At 57.6% G+C, this 19,880-nt stretch overlaps 1 protein-coding gene across 1 annotated transcript in view; it reads right to left on the bottom strand.

The window, feature by feature from the left end:
* ITPR3 (inositol 1,4,5-trisphosphate receptor type 3) overlaps positions 1-19,880 on the bottom strand; it is a 78,191-nt gene that overhangs the window by 51,364 nt on the left and 6,947 nt on the right. The window contains exon 2 of the mRNA XM_075555481.1: positions 5,073-5,143. Coding sequence (XP_075411596.1) covers positions 5,073-5,143 — 71 coding nt within the window. The remainder of the gene's footprint in view (positions 1-5,072; positions 5,144-19,880) is intronic.

The following is a 19,880-nucleotide window of genomic DNA, read 5'->3' as shown; positions in this document are numbered from 1 at the left end:
CAGCCTCCTGGGAGCAGACAACTGCACATTCCTCCTAAGAGGACCAGCATTCCTGCCCCCAGCAGCCCCCGCCCCACCCTCAAAGCACAGGAGGACAAGGGGCAGGCACAAGGACCCTCCTGCAGTACTTGTGGCAATCGTGAAGATCTGCAGGTGAGCTAAGCCGGCATCACAGGGGAACCGATGAATACGCTGCAGCGGAATCATTGTCACCAGACCCGTGAGCAGGCAGGTCCCCACACGGACACACCTCACAAGAGCCCAGCATTTTAAAGCGCAGAAGGAAATGTGGGCTTCAGAATCGACAGTGCTCACAGGTTTCTTTTAGTTCTTATTCCATTCATAGATGGGGTTCAAAAATGGAAAGCACCACACCACACGGTGCGTGGAGGCAGCCCGTGTATTAGCGGTAAAAACACGGACACGGCCCGGGGGTGCTGACTGCGCACACCCTGACTGAAGAGCCTTGAGCTCTGGGGGGTGGGGAGGGTGGACGCGGAAGGTGAAGGGGGGCAAGGCCGGGAAGAAGATGCCAGGATCTTCAGCGGTGGCTACATGGTTTCATCTCTTTAAAAGGATCTACAGTAAACATGGTGTCCTGCGTTGAATGATGCTGCCCCAGTAAATAGGATGTCCACCCCCCGCCCCCCCGCCCCCCACCAGCATGTGACCTCGTGAGGAACAGTCTTGCAAACATCGAGAGTTCAATTAAAGTTAGGTCCTATTGCACTGGGGTATGCAAAAGTGGGTACGCTGGCAGGAGCCCTGGTGGTGTGGTGGGTAAAGTGTCAGGCTGCCAAACAGTCCACTCCATGGGCGGGGGAGGGGGGTTGAGGGAGGGGGCTAAGCTTCCATAAAGATGGGCAGCCTCTCGCCCTGTGGATCCGACCGTCTCTGTCCTGCAGGATCACCAGGAGTCCGAAGGGACTCGACTGGCAGCGGGCCTGAGTTTGAGGTTCGTGGCTCTATAAGAAGGCCGTGTGAAGGGGAGGGTGTTGTCATCGCTGACGACGACGACGATGATGTTTTTGGCCATCGAATCCATTCCAACACAGAACACTGGGCGTTCGCACGCCATGACCCTCACGGGAGCAATGAGCAGGTCTGTTCTCTGCAGTCACTGGTGGGGCCAAATCGTTGGCCCGCTGGTTACTGGCCGAGTGCTAACCCATCGGGCAACCGAGGTTCCTTCAAAAAATAAATTAAAAATAAACTCACTGCCATTGAGCCAATGCCAGCTCACAGCAACATTACAGGACGGGCTAGAACTGCCCCTGTGAGTTTCCAAGGTGGCAACTGCTTATGGGAGCAGAAAGCCCCCCTCTCTTCCCCAAGGAGCAGCTCGTGGTTTCGAACCGCTAACCTTGTCAGTAGCAGCCCAATTTTTAACCCCCCACACCACCGGGGCCTCCTTCCTGAAGTCCCGCAGACACAAGTAAGTAAGTGGGTGGGCGGAAGCAAAGGCAGCCTGGAGGCGCTGTCCAGGAAGCGTGAGATGGGGAGGGGAACGGTTGGTGGCTCACCCTAAGAGCGACGGGGTGGGGCTACCTGCTCCCTCCTGGACGTCCAGCCTCAGAAACCCTGTCTCACAATCACGGGGACGGCGGGTGTGGTTTGGATACAAGGAAGAAGACCGCGAGGAGACGCAGGCAGAGATTGGAGTGCCGCAAGTCAAGGGCCGTCAAGCGCCACCTGGCCCTAGCTTGGCAGAGCCAGGACGGGTGATGCTCTCGAACTGTCAGAGGGAGCAAGGCCCCATGAATGCCTGGACTTCAGACTCCCAGTCTCCGGGGGTGGGGAGAATGAATTTCTGTTGCTCTAAACCATCCGCTCTCTGGCCCCCTCGAGTGATTATTCACAGCAGAAAGGAGGGCTTGGGTTTTTCTCTTTACTTTCCTGCAGCGCTGACCGTGGCCTCGTCATCAGAAAGATGGTAGTGCGGTGGGCTTGGAGGATGGATGGGGGAGCAGAGGAGAGCTGCCCATGGACTGCTGTCCTGGGTCTCCCCTCTTCCCAGAGTAGAGAAAGAAAGGGGCTTGGGAGAGGAAGGGGCAATGCCCCCCAACATTCTCCGGGGGGGGGACTCACCCCAGGCCCAATCAGTAGTACAGAACTGACAGCAGCCATGACCCCCCAACCCGCCCCCCAAGTAAAAAAGCCTCAGGGAGACTGAGAGCAGGGGCTTGGGCTGGCGTGGGTTGCTCCAGATAGTGGGGCACCAGCAGCCTGGGCCACCCAGGGCCCTGCGGACTCTGGAAAGAACTTCCCGAACATGTTGGGGCTTGGGATGTCCTAGACAGTGGCTAGAGAGAATATTATAAACAAGGAATCAAGCAGGAGCTTCACGGGGTTGTCCAGGACTAGCAGGTGACGGGGTGGGAGGGCAGGGAGCTGAGCCAGAGGCTGTGGGGAGAGAGGGACAGGCCCCGAGTCCGAGAAATTGTAAGGCCCACCCCAGGCTAGTGAGACAACCCTTCTGGTGGGGTGGGGGGCGCCTCAGGCAAGGTCAAGACTTTGGGCCCACTCCTAAAGTGCCTGCCATGGTCCCTTGCCCCCACTGGTGCCTCCTCTCCAGGGCTAGGGTGCTTGCAGGACCAACACCAAACGACAGTGGCCAGGCCTCCCAGACTGAGGCCGAGCTCCACCTTTCCCACCTCGCGAGCATCAATGTCCACTCGGAAGAGGAGAGAGTCCGGACACGGGTGGGTGGAGAGTCACACGGACTCCAGGTGCCCCGGCCGTGGGGCTGCACAGAGACCTGGTCTGTCGCTGAGGCCAACCCTGCCCACCTCCAGCCTGACCACAGCTCAATCCTGGCCAGGGCTACGGAGCAGAGGGGTGGTGGCACCCTGGGGATGGGAGAGGGGCACTATGGATGGTGGAGCGGCCTTGGGCCTCAACTTAAGGCATGGGGCGGAGGGTCTCAACAGCACCAGGCACCACAGAGCAGTGGACACAAGGCAGCTTGGCCGCTCAGACCTGCGCCAGCGTGAAACGGCTCCCCTGGGGGACCAGAGAAGGAATACAGAGGGGCCTCTGCCCACACAGACAGACACCAGTGCCCCATGGCCACAAGGCCTGGGCCGAGGAGGAAGTGGAGGCTGGTGTCGGAGTCCCCATGCCATCAGAGGGAGGTGGCTGGACCCAGTGAGGCTTCGGAGGCCTGTGAGCAGCCCGGGACCCCAGGGTGGCCCTGTCACAGCCTTGGGGACGGACAATGGCGAGGCAGTGGAGACGGGAGTGGGGAGAAGCAGAGAAGGACAGGAAGTCAAAGAGACACTTGTTCTGCTAAGTGGCTTTTTGTTGTCAAAAGTTGGCCCTGAACTCTGGCCACTGAAGCCCTTAGGCAAGGCTTCGTCGGCCACACCCACCTCCCTGCCAGGAGCCAGTCCCACACCACCAGGCCGACTGCACACACCCGACAGGCACACCCCTGACTCGCCGCCTTCTCCCTCCTACCGTCCTGTCCTGGCAGAGCCCACCGCGCCGGACCCTGCCACACCCTCTCTCTGTTGTTCCTACCCCCTGAACCCCCGTTCAGCCCCTCCCTCCACAGCTTCAAAGGGCACCTGTTTCTGGTGCCAAGAGAAGCTCAGACCAGCTGACCAGTCCACCCCCAACTCTCAGGAGCCCAGGACCGGAAGCCAGCACTGTTCTTCCGACAGGCGGGGCCCACAGGAGCACCCTGAAATCCCAGGCCTGGGCCCAGTGCCCAGGCTCGGCTCAAGAGAGGAATTCTGGGTAGGGCACATCCACAGGACCTGGAGCAGCAGAAGCCTGAGAGGGGCCCAGTGGGTGCCCTGGTCTCCCCCGCTCCTCCCATGGGTACCAGGTGCCCAGGGGGCCGAGGACACAGACAGAACCTCTGCCCTGGTGGGTGGGGCTCCCTTCCTGCAGAGGGAGGCAGATGAGAGCACTTGAAACAGCCTGACAGAACACCAGGGGCTGGTCAGGCTAGAGGGCAAACCAGCAGGGGCGGCGGGGGGTGCCGGTGAGCATAATTTCCTATCAGGCGGTCAGTGATGGCTGGTGAAGCGGGGAGCCATGTGGACATTTGAGGTGAGAGCTTCCCGGCAGAGGGGCAGTCGAGAGAAGAGGGACATGGGATAGCAGGGAGGCCGGCGTGACCGATGGGACCCAGTGGGGAGGGGCGACCTAAGAGACAGGGAAACCAGATCCTGTGGGGCAGGAAGGCGGTGCCCGAGGCCAGAGGCAGTCCCCACATACCCACGCAGGTCCCAACCTGAGATTCTCCAACCCCCTCCCCCCACCTTCTGCCCTCGTGGCGGGAATGGAACGGAAGGTGGCACGGAGGCCCTCTGCAGGCTGGCAGGAAGCCTTCTACCTCTTCCCACCTGTGTCACAGACAAAGCCCCAGCCGACGGGCAGGCGAGACACCACAGCACCGCCGCCTGGCATCCACGCCCTCCCGGCATCCCTGGGCAGAGCGTGGCAGCGCGCCCGGCGTGTTCCTGCCTGCGCCCACCACGCCCGGGACCCATCTGTGTGGGCCTCCACAGGCAGTCCCAACAATGACATCTTCACAGCCAGGGCTGCCCGAAATCCTCCCCGAGGCTCGCCGCAGCCAGCCAGCTGGCAGGTGCCGAGGGGCCCAGCAACCGTGGATGGCACAGGCCCTGAGCAAGGCCACCGAGACGCTACAAGACCTCCCGGCCGGCATCGCCACACAGCGGGGCCAGGGGTGGGGTTGCACCCCCTCTTCCAGCAGCGCAGGAGAAGGAGGCAGAAGCTAGAAAGGCCTCCCGGAACCAGAAGCCATTCTCCCCACCACCCTTGTTCCGCACGCCGAGAAAGTCCTGTGGTCAGTGGGAGGTTCCAGGGAGAGCGTCCAGCAGCCAGCCAGCCCTGCCACATCCACCCCCAAGTGGGTGTGCCCTGAGACGTGGGGTATGGCCCCGGAAATAAAGAACAAGCCACGCCGGGCCAAGATGGCGACAGGACCAGCAGACGGTCCAAGAGCTGTCGGGCAGGGCCTGCTGGTGCTGAACCCAGTTGGACAGGGGCAGGCCCAGGCCCAGGAGGGGCCGGGATGATGGAGGAGGAAGCCTTACCTCGGAACTTCTTAGGGGGGTTGTCCAGGTCCCCGGCAGCAGGCTCCACCACGCAGCGGTCATCCACCAGCCTGCAACAAAGCAGCTGGGTCAGCAGGGGAGAGGAGACCCAACTCCCCACAGCACCCCTCCCTTGGGCCGAGGGGCACCCCCATACCAGAGGGTCCCAAACCACCTTCCTCTATTGTTGACAAGCCTCACTCACACACCTGGGTCATTCTGGGGTTAAAGATCTAGTTCTCTCTCGCTCTCCCTCCACCGCAGGTGAAATTTGGGGGCCCTAAGCACCTCGCACCCCTAGGAAGAGCACAGAGACACACCTAGCCCACCCTTGACACACCTACCAGCCTCAAGGAGCTGGAGCTGCCCCACAGGGGGTGGAAGGGCACAGAGGCGAAGTCAGAGCGAGGAAGAGTTAGGACATGGACAGAAATTAAGTCCGAAGGAGGAAGAGAAGGGGGCACCGTGGCAGAAAGAGACTAGAGACAGAGGGAGAGACATGGGTGAGTGAGATGCCAGCCACGGGGGCAAGAGCCGCTGGGTCCCAAAGTCAGGGCAGTGAGCCTCGTCCTGCCCCCCAACCCTCCCACCGGGCACCGCTCCTGCCCTTCCATTGGCATGCAGAGGACAGCGGCAGTGCCCAGTACCACTGTGCCCCATGGATTCTCAACCGTATTTTTCAGAAGTAAATCTCTAGCCTTTTTGCTCAGGTGCCCTTGGGGGGGTGGGGGGGTCAATCGCCACTCTTCTGAGCGGCAGTTCTCAATTGATGGGTCCCAACCCTTTCGGGGGTGGAACAGCCCTTTCACGGGGGTCTCCCGGTTCAGAACAGTAGCAAAAGGACAGTGATGAAGTAGCAACGAACATAATGTTATGGTTGTGGGGGGTCACCACCACGTGAGGAACTGTGTGAAAGGGTCGCGGCACGAGGAAGGTGGCGCACCACTGCTTCGAGGGGCAGCCAAGGGCATGATCTGTCCGCACGCCATCACCCCAGCTCTCAGAGACCCCACGGGGTTCCCAGGCTGCCGCCTTCAGGAAGTAGATGATCCACCTGCTTCTCCTGCGGAGCAGCTGGTGGACTAAGCGCTCTATCCACGGCGCCACCAGGCCCCTGTGGGCCCATGCTGCCTACAGTTCCCTCCCACAGCCATGTTGTAGTTGTTGGTAAACGCCATTGACTCGGTTCTAACCCAGAAGGGCCCTGTGCGCAACGGAACACAGCACTGGCGGGGCCGGCACTGTCCTCGCAACGTTCATACGGCCAGCCCGCCTTGCTGAGGGCCGTCCTCGCTCCTGCTGCCCCGCTACTTCACCACGCGCCGTATCCAAGGGCTGGTTGCTCCTGACATGTCCCAAGCATGTGCTTAATCCTACATCTCTGAAAGGCATTCATTTATCTGTCCGCTCAGCCCTGTCCATCCATGCACCCACCCACCCATTCCGGTGCTGAAAGCGCTTCCGGCTCGCCTCGGGAATGGAGTGGTGATAACAATCACCATTTCAGACACTAACTCCAACCCTTCATGCCTGCCGTCTCTGATTCTCACCCACCCCCTGCTCTCGGGGCCAGGGATAAGTGACGCTTAGGGAGGGAGAGACTGAGTCAGAGGATGAACTAACTTGTCTGAAGCCAGAGTGGATTCCAAGCCCATGTTCCTTCTGCACCTCTCCTCCCTAAGTCGGCTAACAAGGCCTCTCACGATATGGCCTCCACTGGCCGCCCCCACCAGCCTCCCAGTTGCCCTGCCTGAGTCATGCAGAGCCTCCAGCTGATTCCACAGTCCCTGACCTCCTAGGCTCCCCAGAGACGATGCGGCAGTCTCACCGTGCCAGTCACACCCACACCCAGCCTGGCAAACCTCCATTCATCCCCCGACCCTCGGCTCCTCTCACCCCAGCCCTGCTGCAAGGCCTCTGCAGACTCTGCTCACTGAGCCAGTCGACCTTGGCCCAGGGTCTCTCAAGGGCAGCCTGAGAGGGGTGCCTGCAGACCACCAGCCAATGGGACCACTGCCCACTGTGGGAGCCCACGTGACGGGGCCCCATCCCTTCTCCACATGATGAAGATACTGTTCCCAGCGGTGCCTACGTGGGTGTGGCCCCTGCTCTCATTGGTGACCCCTGGCCTTGGGACCGCATCTTCCTGAGCTAACCCTCAGCCCCCTCTGGGTTTCCCTCCCTGTGTTCCGGAGGAGAACCTAGTCCTGGCCTCTCCTGCAGCCACCTACATCTCTGTCCACTGCCATTACTGTGCCCGCACTGTCACTCTGAGCACAAAGACATCACTCAGAGGACCAAGGTGGGCCGGGCGTTTTCAATGGCCTCATATGTGTGTGAAAGCTAAACAACTCATGAGGGAGGGGGGAGGGGGAGTGGGGAGGGAGGGGGAAAAAAGAGGACCTGATGCAAAGGGCTTAAGTGGAGAGCAAATGCTTTGAAAATTATTAGGGCAAAGAATGTATGGATGTGCTTTATACAATTGATGTATGTATATGTATGGATTGTGATAAGAGTTGTGTGAACCCCTAATAAAATGTTTAAAAAAAAAGAAAGCTAAACAATTACTAAGAAAGAGCTAAGGAAAACCGGAACCTCTGAATTGCCGTGTTGGCGAGGAACACTGAACGCACCATGGACCGCCGGAACAGGTGCATCCGCATCGTCGACAGACGTGCCGGCAGGGCGCACAGAAAAGCTGGGGGTCGGAAGCTCTGCTCTGGGTGGCAGATTTGGGGAAGGGGCCCCGACGAGGGGAAGCAGCCCCAGAAAGAACCCAAGTAGGAGATTAAGGACATGGATCAGGGAGATAAGGCTTTCAGGTAGGAACAGAAAACAGCAGCGCAGCACACATATGGCCCCTTGGCCGCAGGCGGAATGAAGAAATGCGGTCCCCAAAGAAGCCGACGGCCATGGTGAGCCTTGATCCCACTCCTGCTGAAGCACCTGAATTCCCTGCTACGACATCTCTCGCCATCGATGGTCGGAATGAAGTGCTGTCCGGAGCCCGCTGCGCCCTGAAGAGTCAACTTGTGTGTAAAAGAAGCAGGAAGAGAAAGCTGTGTCTTTCTCCCTTCTCTCTCGGCCATTCCTCTCTCAGCTGCTCATCAGCCCTGGTTGTACCAGGAATTCGAACCGCCCTGAATTCGAGCAGCAGCGCACACAGAATGGCCCTGCGACGCAAGGATGGCAAGCCTTCCTCGCACACGCTCTACACGTGTGAACATGGGGAACCAGTCCCTGCAAAGGGCGTCATGCTTGGTAAAGAGGAAGACCTCCGTGACATGGGACAGCGGCTGTCTCGGTGGGCTCAGACACAGGGGCAATGGTGAGGATGGTGCGGGACGGGAAGCTATCTCATCCCGTTGGGCACAGGGTCTCCCTGAGCCAGAACCAGCCCCCTGGCAGCCAGCAGCAGCGCCGAGCTCCAGGAGGACAGGACTCTGTGTCAGCCTTCAGGCCCACCAGCCTTTGCACGGCGCCTCATCGATCCTCGTCACAGCCAGCGAGCGCCATTCGGTTTCTAACGCGTTCCATATAAAATTGTTCAATTCCCTTCGTTTTGTTAACTTGTGTTCTTCCCATTTTGCGGGCAGGGAAGACGGGCGACAGAGAGGTGAAGCAGTCTGGCCACGGGCACCTGCCAGCAAGCGGCAGGGCTGGGCTTTGCACCCAGGCCGTCCCGCCTTAGAGCGAGTGCTCTGGACCGCACAGTGGTCAGGCGGGGCCCGAGGGGGGCTTGCTCTGTGAGGCTCCCCCACCCCTCCACCCAGTCTCCTTTCCTCTCCCCAACCTCCAGCTCAGTCCTTGCTCCCCTTCCCTGCTGCATCCCATGGCCTGGGTCATCGCAGCCACACGCATGGGTCCAAATCATCGTTTGGCCACTCAGGGATGACTCCCCGAGCTCCAGACGCTGAGACCTAAACGCCTCCTCACCGTCTCCACTTGGAGGTCCACAGCAAACCCTACTCAACATGCCCCAACAGAGCTCCTGGCCGCTAAGCACATTCCCCTGGAGGTCCTGCCCGTCTCCAGCCTTCCCCTTGCTAAGGCTCTGCCCGGGAGTAGGCGCCCTGGTGGCGGGGTGGGTTACGTATGGGGCTGCTAACTGAGGTAGGCAGTTCAAATCTACCATGCGCCGTGGGAGGAAGATGAGGCCTTCTACTTTGAACTCTGCTCCAGCCAGGCGCACAGCATCCTTCAGAGGCCCACGAAGCAAACCGGGCTGTGCCTCACGCTCACCTGTAGCCCTTGGACTTAAGCCTGAGACGCCCTAATGCTTCTAAGAAGCAGATGACTGCTGTCCTGTGGTTGTGGAATTGGTGGCCCTTGGATTTGCATTCAGATCTCTTTCCCTTGGGGGAGCCCAATGACCTTGAGGGAGCCCAATGACCTTGAGGGAGCCAAATGGCCGTGAGGGAGCCCAATGGCTGTGAGGGAGCCCGAGATGACCATAGACTTACAAGGGGCATGCCTGCCTGGCTTTATTATAATGTGTATCCGTCTGGTAGGCACGGTTCTGCCTGTGCAGGTGAATGCTAGTGAACACTTTGCCCTATCACCCACCCCCACTGTCTGTGTCAATAGGGCCCAGCCACATTACGATCTTAATTGGTACACGTCAACAGTTCATGGATTTCCGTTCGCAGCTAGCCTATACTTTATAATTTCCTTTCTCCATAGTGGGATATATAATATATATATATATATATATATATATATATATATATATATATATATATCCCATTGGCTAAATTAGTGACACTACCAATATGCCCCAGGGGATGACTGATAATGTTCTCTATCCTAAACTTACAATCATGCCTCTACAGTGCACCAGAGATGTATACCAACCATGGGTAAATTCATGCGCTGGGGGCTCGCACTTAATTCTAGTCTCAATCTAAGAAGACCTGTTTAACGCACGTCCTCAGGGGCAGGGCGCTGAAGACATGGGTGCCGCAGCAAAACGTGGGGGAAGAAACCAGATGGGGCTCGGCTCTCGGAGAGAACAGCGTCTGGGGTCTTTTAAGACGTGTCTTCAAACAGGCAGCCCTCCAAGTGAGGCATCAACTACATCCACGGGGAAGAAGCACACCAGCCTGAGTGATCCTAGGACTGTAAACACTAAAGCCCAACTCCGAAGGAGGGAAAAGTGTCAGAGCTTAAATTGCGAACACCTGGTTTGCAAACGCTTATGGATGGCAGTGGCAGCCGGCAGCAGTCTGCATGGTCCACGCATGGATGAAGCTTCCCGTGAATCCCCTCAGACCACAGGTGAGAGACGTGAATAGCCTGGTCATCGGACAGAGAACACTGTAAAGTCGATTATGGCAGATGTAGTTTGGTTAAAATGTGGTATCACTGGATCTCCCTCTTGACCCATTTTAAAGTTGTTCAGTTTTAAAAAGAGAGAGAAGAGGAGCTACTCATGGATTAGGCCTCTGGTGAATCCCTTCTGACCATGGACCGGGGGCCATGCAGATACAGGCAGGTTAACATTGAACACTCTATCCTTTGAGCTCCCTTTTGGCCCACTTTCATTTGTTCTCATTTTTAGTGCTTTCTGCTTTCCTTTTGTTTTATTGCTGTTGTATGTTTTTCTGCATATGGAATATAGGGTAGGTAAAACTCTAGAGGCAGGAACTGGATTCATGGCTCCTAGGGGGGTCCGGCAGGGGAGGTTGGGGGAAATGGGGAGCTGATAACAATGAGGACCAGAAAGAAGAAAACGTTCTGAAATGGATTGTGGTGACGCCTGCACACTCTTCTTAATAAGATCGAATGGTTACATTCATGATACGCAAACTATCAATGAAAATGGCTCACGAAGACAAGCGACAGTCTTGGAAATCCCAGGGGCAGTTCTAGCCTGTCCTCTAGGGTCCCTGTGAGTCAGAATTGCCTTGATGGCGGGGAGTTTGGTTCGCTATGGACTAAACTGTGTCCTCCCCAAAATATGTGTTGTCAATCCTAACCCCTAAACCTGTGGGTATAACCCTCCACGGGAACAGGCGTTTCTTTGTTATGCAACTATTACATATCCGTATGGGATGTGTCGTAAGCCAATCACTTTTGAGACCTAAGAGCGATGGGAGAGGGCAGGCGGCCACACCACAGGACAAGCACCAAGGAACTGACAAGGCCCTTCCACCGGAGCTGCCAAGTCTTCCCCTCCTGGAGCTCGCACTCCAAATGCAGACTCCAGCCTCCTCCATGCCCACCTGTCTGAGGGTCCCGGACCTCCTGTGGGCTCTTTTCCAAAACCGATTCAAATCCAAGCTCTTTGCCGGCACCCTGGTCCAGGACCCCAGCAGCCGGCTCCCCAATCTCCACAGAAGTCGGCCCTCACAGCCTGTCTCCACACAGAGCCCCAGGGAATCCCTGTAAAAGGTAGCCAAAGCCGGGCAGTCCTCTGCGGGGGAGCCTCCAGAGACCCCTGTCTCACTCTGATGAGAACCAATGAACTCCGTGACCTCTCACCTCCCAGCCCCCATCTCCTCCCACCCTCCATTGCCCCCTCTGTCCCAGCCCCACCAAGACCTTTAGCATGTTCTTCCAACTTCCACATAGCTTAGCCCAGTTCCTCACTCTGCCTGGAGCCCTCTGTCCCCAGACACCCCCACCTCCTTCAGACCTCAAAGCACCCGTCTGAGTCCTTCAAATGGAGGATGGTTCGATTATTAAACTATATTTTATAGTGGATCATTTGTACTAATTAACTCTATATCACAAACCTAAGACATAGGTCCAGAGTATTTTAATAAACTTATTCTGCTCATTATTTGTGTTGTTAAGACATCATTTTAAGAAGGACGGAGACCTTCCCCTCTTCATCCTACTTAAAAATCACACACCAACCACACCCTGCCTCACTCTCTCCTTTCCGGCTTCACTGTGCCCCACAGCATTCGGCCCCGCCTGACCTGCTACACCCACCCCAAACCCACTGCCAACTGAGAAGTCGCAGGCAGCTCAGGAGACATGCCAGAACTGCCCCCCAGGGGTTCCACAGCCTGGTCCTTATGAGAGCAGCTGCCACAGCTTTCCCACGCAACTCCTGGTCAATCAACCCCCAGATCCTTTGATTTACAGCTGGGCGCTTCACCATCGTGCCACCAGGTGCCTTTGACCTGCTTTGAAAACAACAAAACAAACCCCAGGGCCATCAAGTTAATGCTGAGTCAGAGCCGCCCTACGGGACAGGGTGGAAGCGCCCTGTGAGGCTGTAACTCTGGACGGAAACAGAATGCCCGTCGTTCTCCCCAGCAACAGCTGCTGGTTTCGAACTGCCGACCCTGAAGTTAGCAGCCCACGGGGCAACCGCTCCGCCACCCAGGCTCCCTTAGAGAAGTTACTTCATTTGTTGACCATCCCCTATCCCCACCTCATGGGATTAAAAAAAAGTTCCACCAGGACAGGGACGTGTCTCAACCTGTTTCCTGAAGTTGCCCCGGCATCTAGACTACGGCCAGGCACGGAGAGGGCACAGCAGAGACACGTGGGGACGGAATCCACTCAGCATCCTGGCTGAGGCCCTGGGAAGGACGGGAGAAGTGGAAGGAAGAGCCTCCGGCTCAGCGTTTAAAATCTCATCAGGAAGACAAGTCACATACTCGGCGGAAGAGTTAATAGCCAGAGAAACATGTACTCATGCCAACTGGTGGGACCAGCTGTAGGTTGTGCCCGAGTTCAGAGCTTGGCCAATCAGAGAAGGTAAGAAGGGGCGGCAGGAGGGATGCAGAGCTTTGAATAATTCATGGAACTTCCTGTTAAGACAGTCGTGAATCCGATGAGCAGGTTGTCTCTTAGCACAGCCCTGAGGGGAAGAGACACAAGGTAAAAGTACTTCGACTGAGAGAGAAGACACTGCCTGGCACGGCACGGGTTTCTGGTGTCCCTAGGGCTGTTGTGTACGTTGGCAGAGATGAGGAGAGGCTGGGGGAGCCCCCCAAGTAACCCCTCATCTTGGCCCATGCACAAGGCCTCGTGGAGGGTAGCGAGCAGAGGAAGACAGAGGGAAACAAGAAACTTTCAACCTTCATATACCGTCTCCAGAACTCCTCGCCTGGACCGTGCATGTTGGGAAAAGACAGGCAAAGTCAGACATCTTGCACGCAGTCCCTCACACGCCTAGCCCGGTCATTCTAGGTCATCCTGCGGGTGTCCGTCTGTCTGGTTTGTCCCCTCCACTCTCACAGCCTCTGAAGTCTCTATTTCAGTCTCTCCTCCCTCCGGTGCCCAGCAGGCAGGGACCACAGCAGTGCCTCCACATGGCTCACGTGGCCAAGCGGCAGCAGCGCAGCTACAAAGCAGGGAATGCAGACCAAAGCCACCTAGAGCTGGGCGAGCGATGGGGAGAGGCGCAAATTCTTCAGGCAGGATTTCAAAGGGAAAGCATCCCAGGTCTGCTGCTGAGAAGGGCAGGAATGGTGGGTAAGAGGGATGGAGCAAAAAAGAAAGCCAGGCAGGAGGGGCCAGCAGCAGGGGACAGGGGTACTCCTGGCAGGTATCAGGAAAGCAAGGTCAACAGTGAGGACTTCAGATGCTTCCATCCACCTGGCCTCTCACATCCCCGAGCTGGCGCTCGCTCGTGCATGCGTGCATGTGTGTGTGTGTGTGTGTGTGTGTGTGTGTGTTGGAGGTGAGGGAGATGACCCAGCAGCACGAGACCCCACCCAGATCCACTGGATTTACATTTTAACATGATTCCCAAGGTCATGCGATGCCCTGTCTACAGGAAGGGTGGGGGGGCTCTCACGTGGCCTGGGCCACATTCTGTCCTCCTCTTCAGTGAACCTCACCTCCTGATCCCCCCACCTGGTGCTCGGCGCACCCCTCATCTCCTGTGTTGGCAAAGGAGGGGCCAACGGATGGATCGCTGCAAGAGGCCCCTAAGTGGTGGCAACAGCCAGCCCACCTGGCACCTCGGAAGAAAGGCCTGACAACCTTCCGAAAACAGTACAGCCAAGAAGACACCTTGGAGTATCTGGTCCATGTACTAATCTATTTTATTAACACCATCCCTTTCCCCACTCCAAGGTCTCCCCACCCCCACCCCCACTCCCAGCTGGAGACTGGGGCCAGCGGGGAGCCCTGAGCGCTGGGGCACCGGACAGGTGAGTTTTGACAGTGGGCACGTCCCAGCTGCCAAGGGCGAGGCTCTTGGAGGGAGTCTGTCTGGCTGCCATCGGCCCCGCCCCCAGGACACCGCAGACCAGGGAAGGCAGCAGACAGCTTTCTGGCGGCCCCACCCCCGCCCAGAGTGAAACTCGCCGCCCCACGTGCTACTGTCTGGGGCCTGGCTCCACTGCCCGGGAGCGCTGCTGCCTCCGCAGGGGCGGGCGCGGGACATGCCACCGCGCCTGTGCCCACCTCCGTCCGTCCATTCTCTTCCAGCTCCGGGCTCCAACCCACCCCCTGCGCTTCCTCTCCTGTGCCTCAGTCTTTGACCTCCCACCCTCCGCCTACCTCACTGACCTCTTCTTCGCAGTCCAGCCTTTGCCCAGCCAAGTCCCACCAACTGCTGTAGTGCGTGCCCCGACCCCCATCCTTCATAACCCGTACCCCCTACAGGGCTGGTTAACCGGATGGTCCCAGACATCCAGCCAAGAGCACTGGAGAAAACGCTTCCCCTCCAGTGGGCAGAAGCCCATACAAAGCATGAGTCATTTTGCCCTCCTCCCCACAGTCCTGTGTGGTCACAGTGGGTAGGTGGAACTCCCAGGCTGGTCAGCCGGTGGCACGATCCCGGACACCCCAGGTCGCCATACTGCCCTGCCTGTTTGCTCTGCACTGGGTGTGGTCCCCACCCTCAGTGAGCTCATGCCCACCAGGCCCTGAGGACGGGAGCCAGGTCCTCCCGCCACTCCTCAGCCATGTCCCCCATGGCCAGCCCAGCCGACCCTCAGAGGCCTGAGGAGAGTCCCTGCGATGTGCCTTCCCCCCACTGGAAGTCACCGGCCCAGTTGTAGCTTGCACTGTTGTGGGGGGGTGGGTATGAGGAGGAGGCTGGGATGGTGTAAGAGTAGGGTCTGGCAGGAGGCCTGTGGCCAGGGCTGCCCTGCATCTCCGGAGGGGTTGACCGACCCCTCTGCTCCCCAAGGGTGTGAAGGAGGGTGCTATCCCTGAGATTCATGGGGTCTGCACCCTCAGACTTTGGTCCTGCACACCCAGCCCAGGTCCTGGGTGGCCCTGTTCAACCTAGGGTGGACTTTGAGATGCAGGTGGGAACCACAGAAAAGGCAGTGGGGGGGTCAGAGCTGCCTTGAGATTAGAGGAGGACGGAGCTGGAAGAGAGACGGCGAAAATCTCAAAACCTGCACCTACAGCTTGACCATCTTCCCAGTATCCTGGGGAGGGGGAACCACAGACTGGGAGGATACCCAAGGGACCATGACACCCTGGCTCCCCTCTGGTCGAAGCTCCTTGCCCTACAGCTGTGAAAACCAACCAGCCTGCCAAGAAACCAACCAGCCCAGCACACGCAACAAGCCAATGGAACCGCCAGCTCCAGACCCCAGTTCCAGATCTCCCGAATCTGGGCCTTTGCGATCTGGGTCAGGTCCACAGATCTAGGCCAGACCCAAGGAAGGCCACACCCAATAACAGGCACCGACAGAACACAGAGAAGGAGCCTGCGGTGGGCGGGGGGCAGGGTGGGGGGGACCTTGGGAGCCCCTTCTCCAGACACTCCAGGTCACAGAAGCTAGAAGGGATGAGGGGGAGGCATGTCCGATTCCCTGGCTGGCATCCTGACTCAGCAGAAAAGAGGAAACTAGATTCGTATCTGCACCCCTGCGAAAATGTCCCAGCTACTTTATCTCCGAGTGTCGTCGCCCAAGAAGACAGACTTCCTCCCTGCTGGTGATGGCGACTCTCAGCAACACTATGGGGCAGGCCAGAGCTGCCCCCGTGGGTGTGTAAAACCGTAACTCCCTAGGGGGAGCAGAAAGCCTCGGCTTTCTCCTGCAGAGCAGCCGGTGGATTCGAACAAGTGGAAACCACTGCCACCACCAGGGCTCCTTGCTTCTGGGACTAACGGCGGTGTACCGTAAGGGGCAGAAGAACCAAAGGCACTAAGTGGGTCTTGGTGGGACCCTGTTTCAAAGAAACCAGCCGGCAGACTGAGGACAAACAGCACCTTTGTCTGCAGATTAGGCGTCCGACGTGATTAGGAAATTACTCATCAGTATGCCGGCAGTTTTGTGATCCCAAGGAACGGAACGTGTTCCTATTTCTTCGCGGTGACTAATGAAGGATGGACAGCTGAAGAATGTCGCTTTGTGCCGTGTTATCTCAGCCAAAAAAAACCCTGATGAAGCAAATATGGCAAAATGTGGGCAGTGAGTAGGTCTCCGTGGTGGGCAAGGTTCCCTCCCAGGTGGCCCTGAATCGCTTGTACTTGAAGTGGGCAGTTGGGACCGACCCAGCAGTGTCGAGGAAGAAAGGCCGACTGGAGATCTGCTTCCCTGAAGACGGGGCTGCTGTTGTGTGCTGTCCAGGTGCTTCTGCACGGAACAGAACGCCCCAGGTGGTTACACCTTGGGCTGTCAATCACAAGGTCAGCAGTTCGAAACCACCAGATGCCCCACGGGAGAAAGATGAGACTTTCCACTCCCGCAAACAGTTGAGTCTCAGAAACCCACAAGGGCAGTTCTACCCCATCCTACAGGGTCACCATGAATTAGACTCGCCTGGCTGTCCGTTGAGCTTGGAGTTCGGGGACTCCTTACGGAAGCGGACTGCCGCGCCTTTCTCCCGAGGAACGGCTGGAGGGTTCGAGTCACTTACTCTGTGGTTAGCAGCTGAGTGCTGAACCACCGCGCCATCAGGACTCCTGTAGGATGCCAGCCCAGAGACCCCTGTGGCTGGAGCGGATCTACTGTGGAACACAGGGAGTCGCCGTGAGTTGGCATCAAGAGCACCCCCAACATCAATGCCACCAAGTCCACTCCAAATCACAGGGCCCTGCAAAGGATTTCTCTGGCTGTAAATCTTTACAGAGCAGACAGCTTCGTCTTTCGCCCAGGGAGCCCTGATGGGCTTGAACCACTGACCTTGCAGTTCACAATCCCGCACTTACTCAGCAGCGTCACCGGGGCCCCTTAATAACATCAGGTTCTAACAACAGCCCTGGTGGCTGCAAGGTCCGCAGTTCGAAACCACCAACCTCTCTTCGGGGGAAAGACGGGCAGACGGAGCTTTCTACCGCGGTAAAGTTAGTGTGGGAAACCCGCAGGGGCAGTTCTACCTTGTCCTATAGGGTGGCCATGAGTTGGCGTCGACTTGATGGCAGTTGAGATTGGTTTGGGCAGGACTATGTGCATTCTAAGTGGTTCTCGCCACGTTGCCTGAGGACCAACCGGCTTGTCAAGGTAGTGGCACAGGTAAAGGTGGAGTCACCCCGCCCCAGTGCTACACACTGCCATCATCTCTTCCATCACCTGCATCACCACCATCACCACCATCACCTGCTTCTACATTCAGACCCAGAGAGGCTGGCTCTCCTGCAGGCTGGAGGGTAGGATGGCAGGTAGGCTGAAGGGTGGGGAGAGAGATTTGCTAAGCAAATCCACACAGGTGTGTGCCTGCCTTTAGACACCTGAAGCTGTTCACCGGGCTCAGATTTGTACTTGCTGCCCCTGCTGGCTCTGCCCACCTGCCAGTCAAAACAAAAAAACAAAAACGCATCCCTATGATCATGCTCTGCCCTCACTCAAGCCTGACTCCCACGTCAAAACACCCCTGGCTGGCTCCCCAGGTCTGTAGCCTGGCTCCACGGAGCCCCGTTGCTCAGCCCATACCCTGCCAACACCCAGTCTTCTTGCTGCCTGAAGTCCCCAGACTTGAAAGGCCCAGTGGTCTCTTTCCTCCCCTGGATGCTGGTCACTTGACCCCAGGCAGGGCGGTCGCTAAAACTCTCTTGAGCCTCGCAATTCCTCACTGTGCAGATCTTGGGCACCGTTAGTCTATTGTGCCAGCCTGGCCAATAAACACATGTGAGATTAATTGAAGGGCGGAGGGATAAATGGCTCGGCGAGCCTCACCTTCCTTGTCTCTTGCTCTTTGATCATTGGACCAGTGTGCGGCTGCCTGGCTTGTTCTGTGCCTCAATTTGCAAGGTACACTACCTGTGGGACACAACCCATGGACCGTGTCGCTGTAATTTGAGGTTACTTCTAGACCTGCTTTGCCACACCATTGGAATTGACATCTCTTGAGCTGGGGACTGTCGGACCCTGTCATCTGGCTGACCGTTGGTGACCTGCCTTGCTGTTTGCTGCCTGTGCCAGGATAGCCTGAATTGCTCTGCAGAGGACTACCCAGAGGCCCTCAAGACTCGAAGGACTGCCAGTGTCTCACAACTGTCTCACGGGAGTGAGTCGCACTGAGCCATTTGTACTGCTTTCTAATTTAATTAGCTGTTTATTTCTTATGTTATATACCTAGCTATCTGTATAAATATATATATAATTATAATAGTGTTCTGGTTTTGTTTCTCTAGAGAACCCTGTCTAACGCAGATGGCAGGCAGGCTTGCTGGTGAACTTCCTGGAGATCTGGGTTCGGCCCACCTCCTCCCCTCACCCACAGCTCCACATGGAGAGGTGGGGTGGAGGTGGCCAGCCAGGGCACCCAGACATGTGTGTGTGCAGGGATGACAGAAACCCAGAGCCCTCCCCCCAAAGAGGATGGCTCTCAGGAAAGGCTGGCATGGCCCCACCCCACAATCCAGCACTTCACCACCAACACCACCCGCCACAGCCCCACCCACCGGGCCAAGGTGGAGGGGAGGGGAGCGGGGTCTGGAATGTAGGGCAGGGCAGAGTGAGCAAGTGGCTACAACAGCAATCTTCAGGGCCAGCTCCACAGGCGGCCTCCTTCATCTCCCTCCCATCACAGCCCCCCCCCCACTGCTGGAACCTCTCAGCCGCCCCCCACCCCCTCGAGGGAGGGTGAGGCCGGTCTTACTGCCCATGCCTCCTGGTACAATCCTCTCAGATGCCGGACACTACATGAGTGAGACCCCCTCCACCCCCCACCTTCCCCCCAGCACCAGCGGGCCTTCTCTTTGATCTCCTAGCCCCACTTCTGGGGGGTTATCCTCGGAGGACACCTGGACAAGCTCTTGGGCAGCATGGACACTGAAGTTCACGGCAAACTACTTCTCACATGAGAATCTACAGCCTCCGCTCGGATCCCTGAGCAGCCCCAGGGTGGGTTTAATGAAGGATGGTCCGGGCGGCCAGGGAAGCAGCCCTGTGGAAAGCAGCTCCTGGGCCCGGACCCCCACCAGGCAGCCCAGGAAGCCACGGTGCAGTTTGATATCGGTGCAGTTTGATATCGTTTGATAAACACTTGGGTGCAACTATACGAGGCTCACTCCTTCATCGTCACTGGGTGGTTTCCGATTCAAAGCGACCCTGAAGACGGGGTAGACCTGCCCCTGGGGGTTTCCGCCACAGGACGGCCTTCCGAAAGTAGCGGGCTCCTTCCTCCTCCCTTATAGAAGGCCCGAAGGCGAGAACACAGACGGACAGGCTCGCGGTCTTGTTCGGAATGTCAGTGCGTCCACTGCACCGTGACAGGTCATTTTTTATTTACGGCGTTCGTGTTTTCTCCATGGGACGTTATTATTCTTTAATCAGGAGGAAGGGAAAACAAACACTAAACTGATTTGAGAGATTTGGGTTAGCGGAGCCCCTTGCGTTATGGGCAAGCGGGAGTCCAGGGAAATCACAATTAAATGGGCACCAAGGACGGGTCTGAAACCCACCTGGGGAGTGCGGTGGACATGGGAGGGGT

The sequence above is a fragment of the Tenrec ecaudatus genome, chromosome 7 (assembly GCF_050624435.1).
Source record: "Tenrec ecaudatus isolate mTenEca1 chromosome 7, mTenEca1.hap1, whole genome shotgun sequence".
Lineage (NCBI taxonomy): Eukaryota > Metazoa > Chordata > Mammalia > Afrosoricida > Tenrecidae > Tenrec > Tenrec ecaudatus.
Note: the sequence above shows the minus strand (reverse complement) of the source record. Positions and strands in the feature narration are given on the sequence as shown.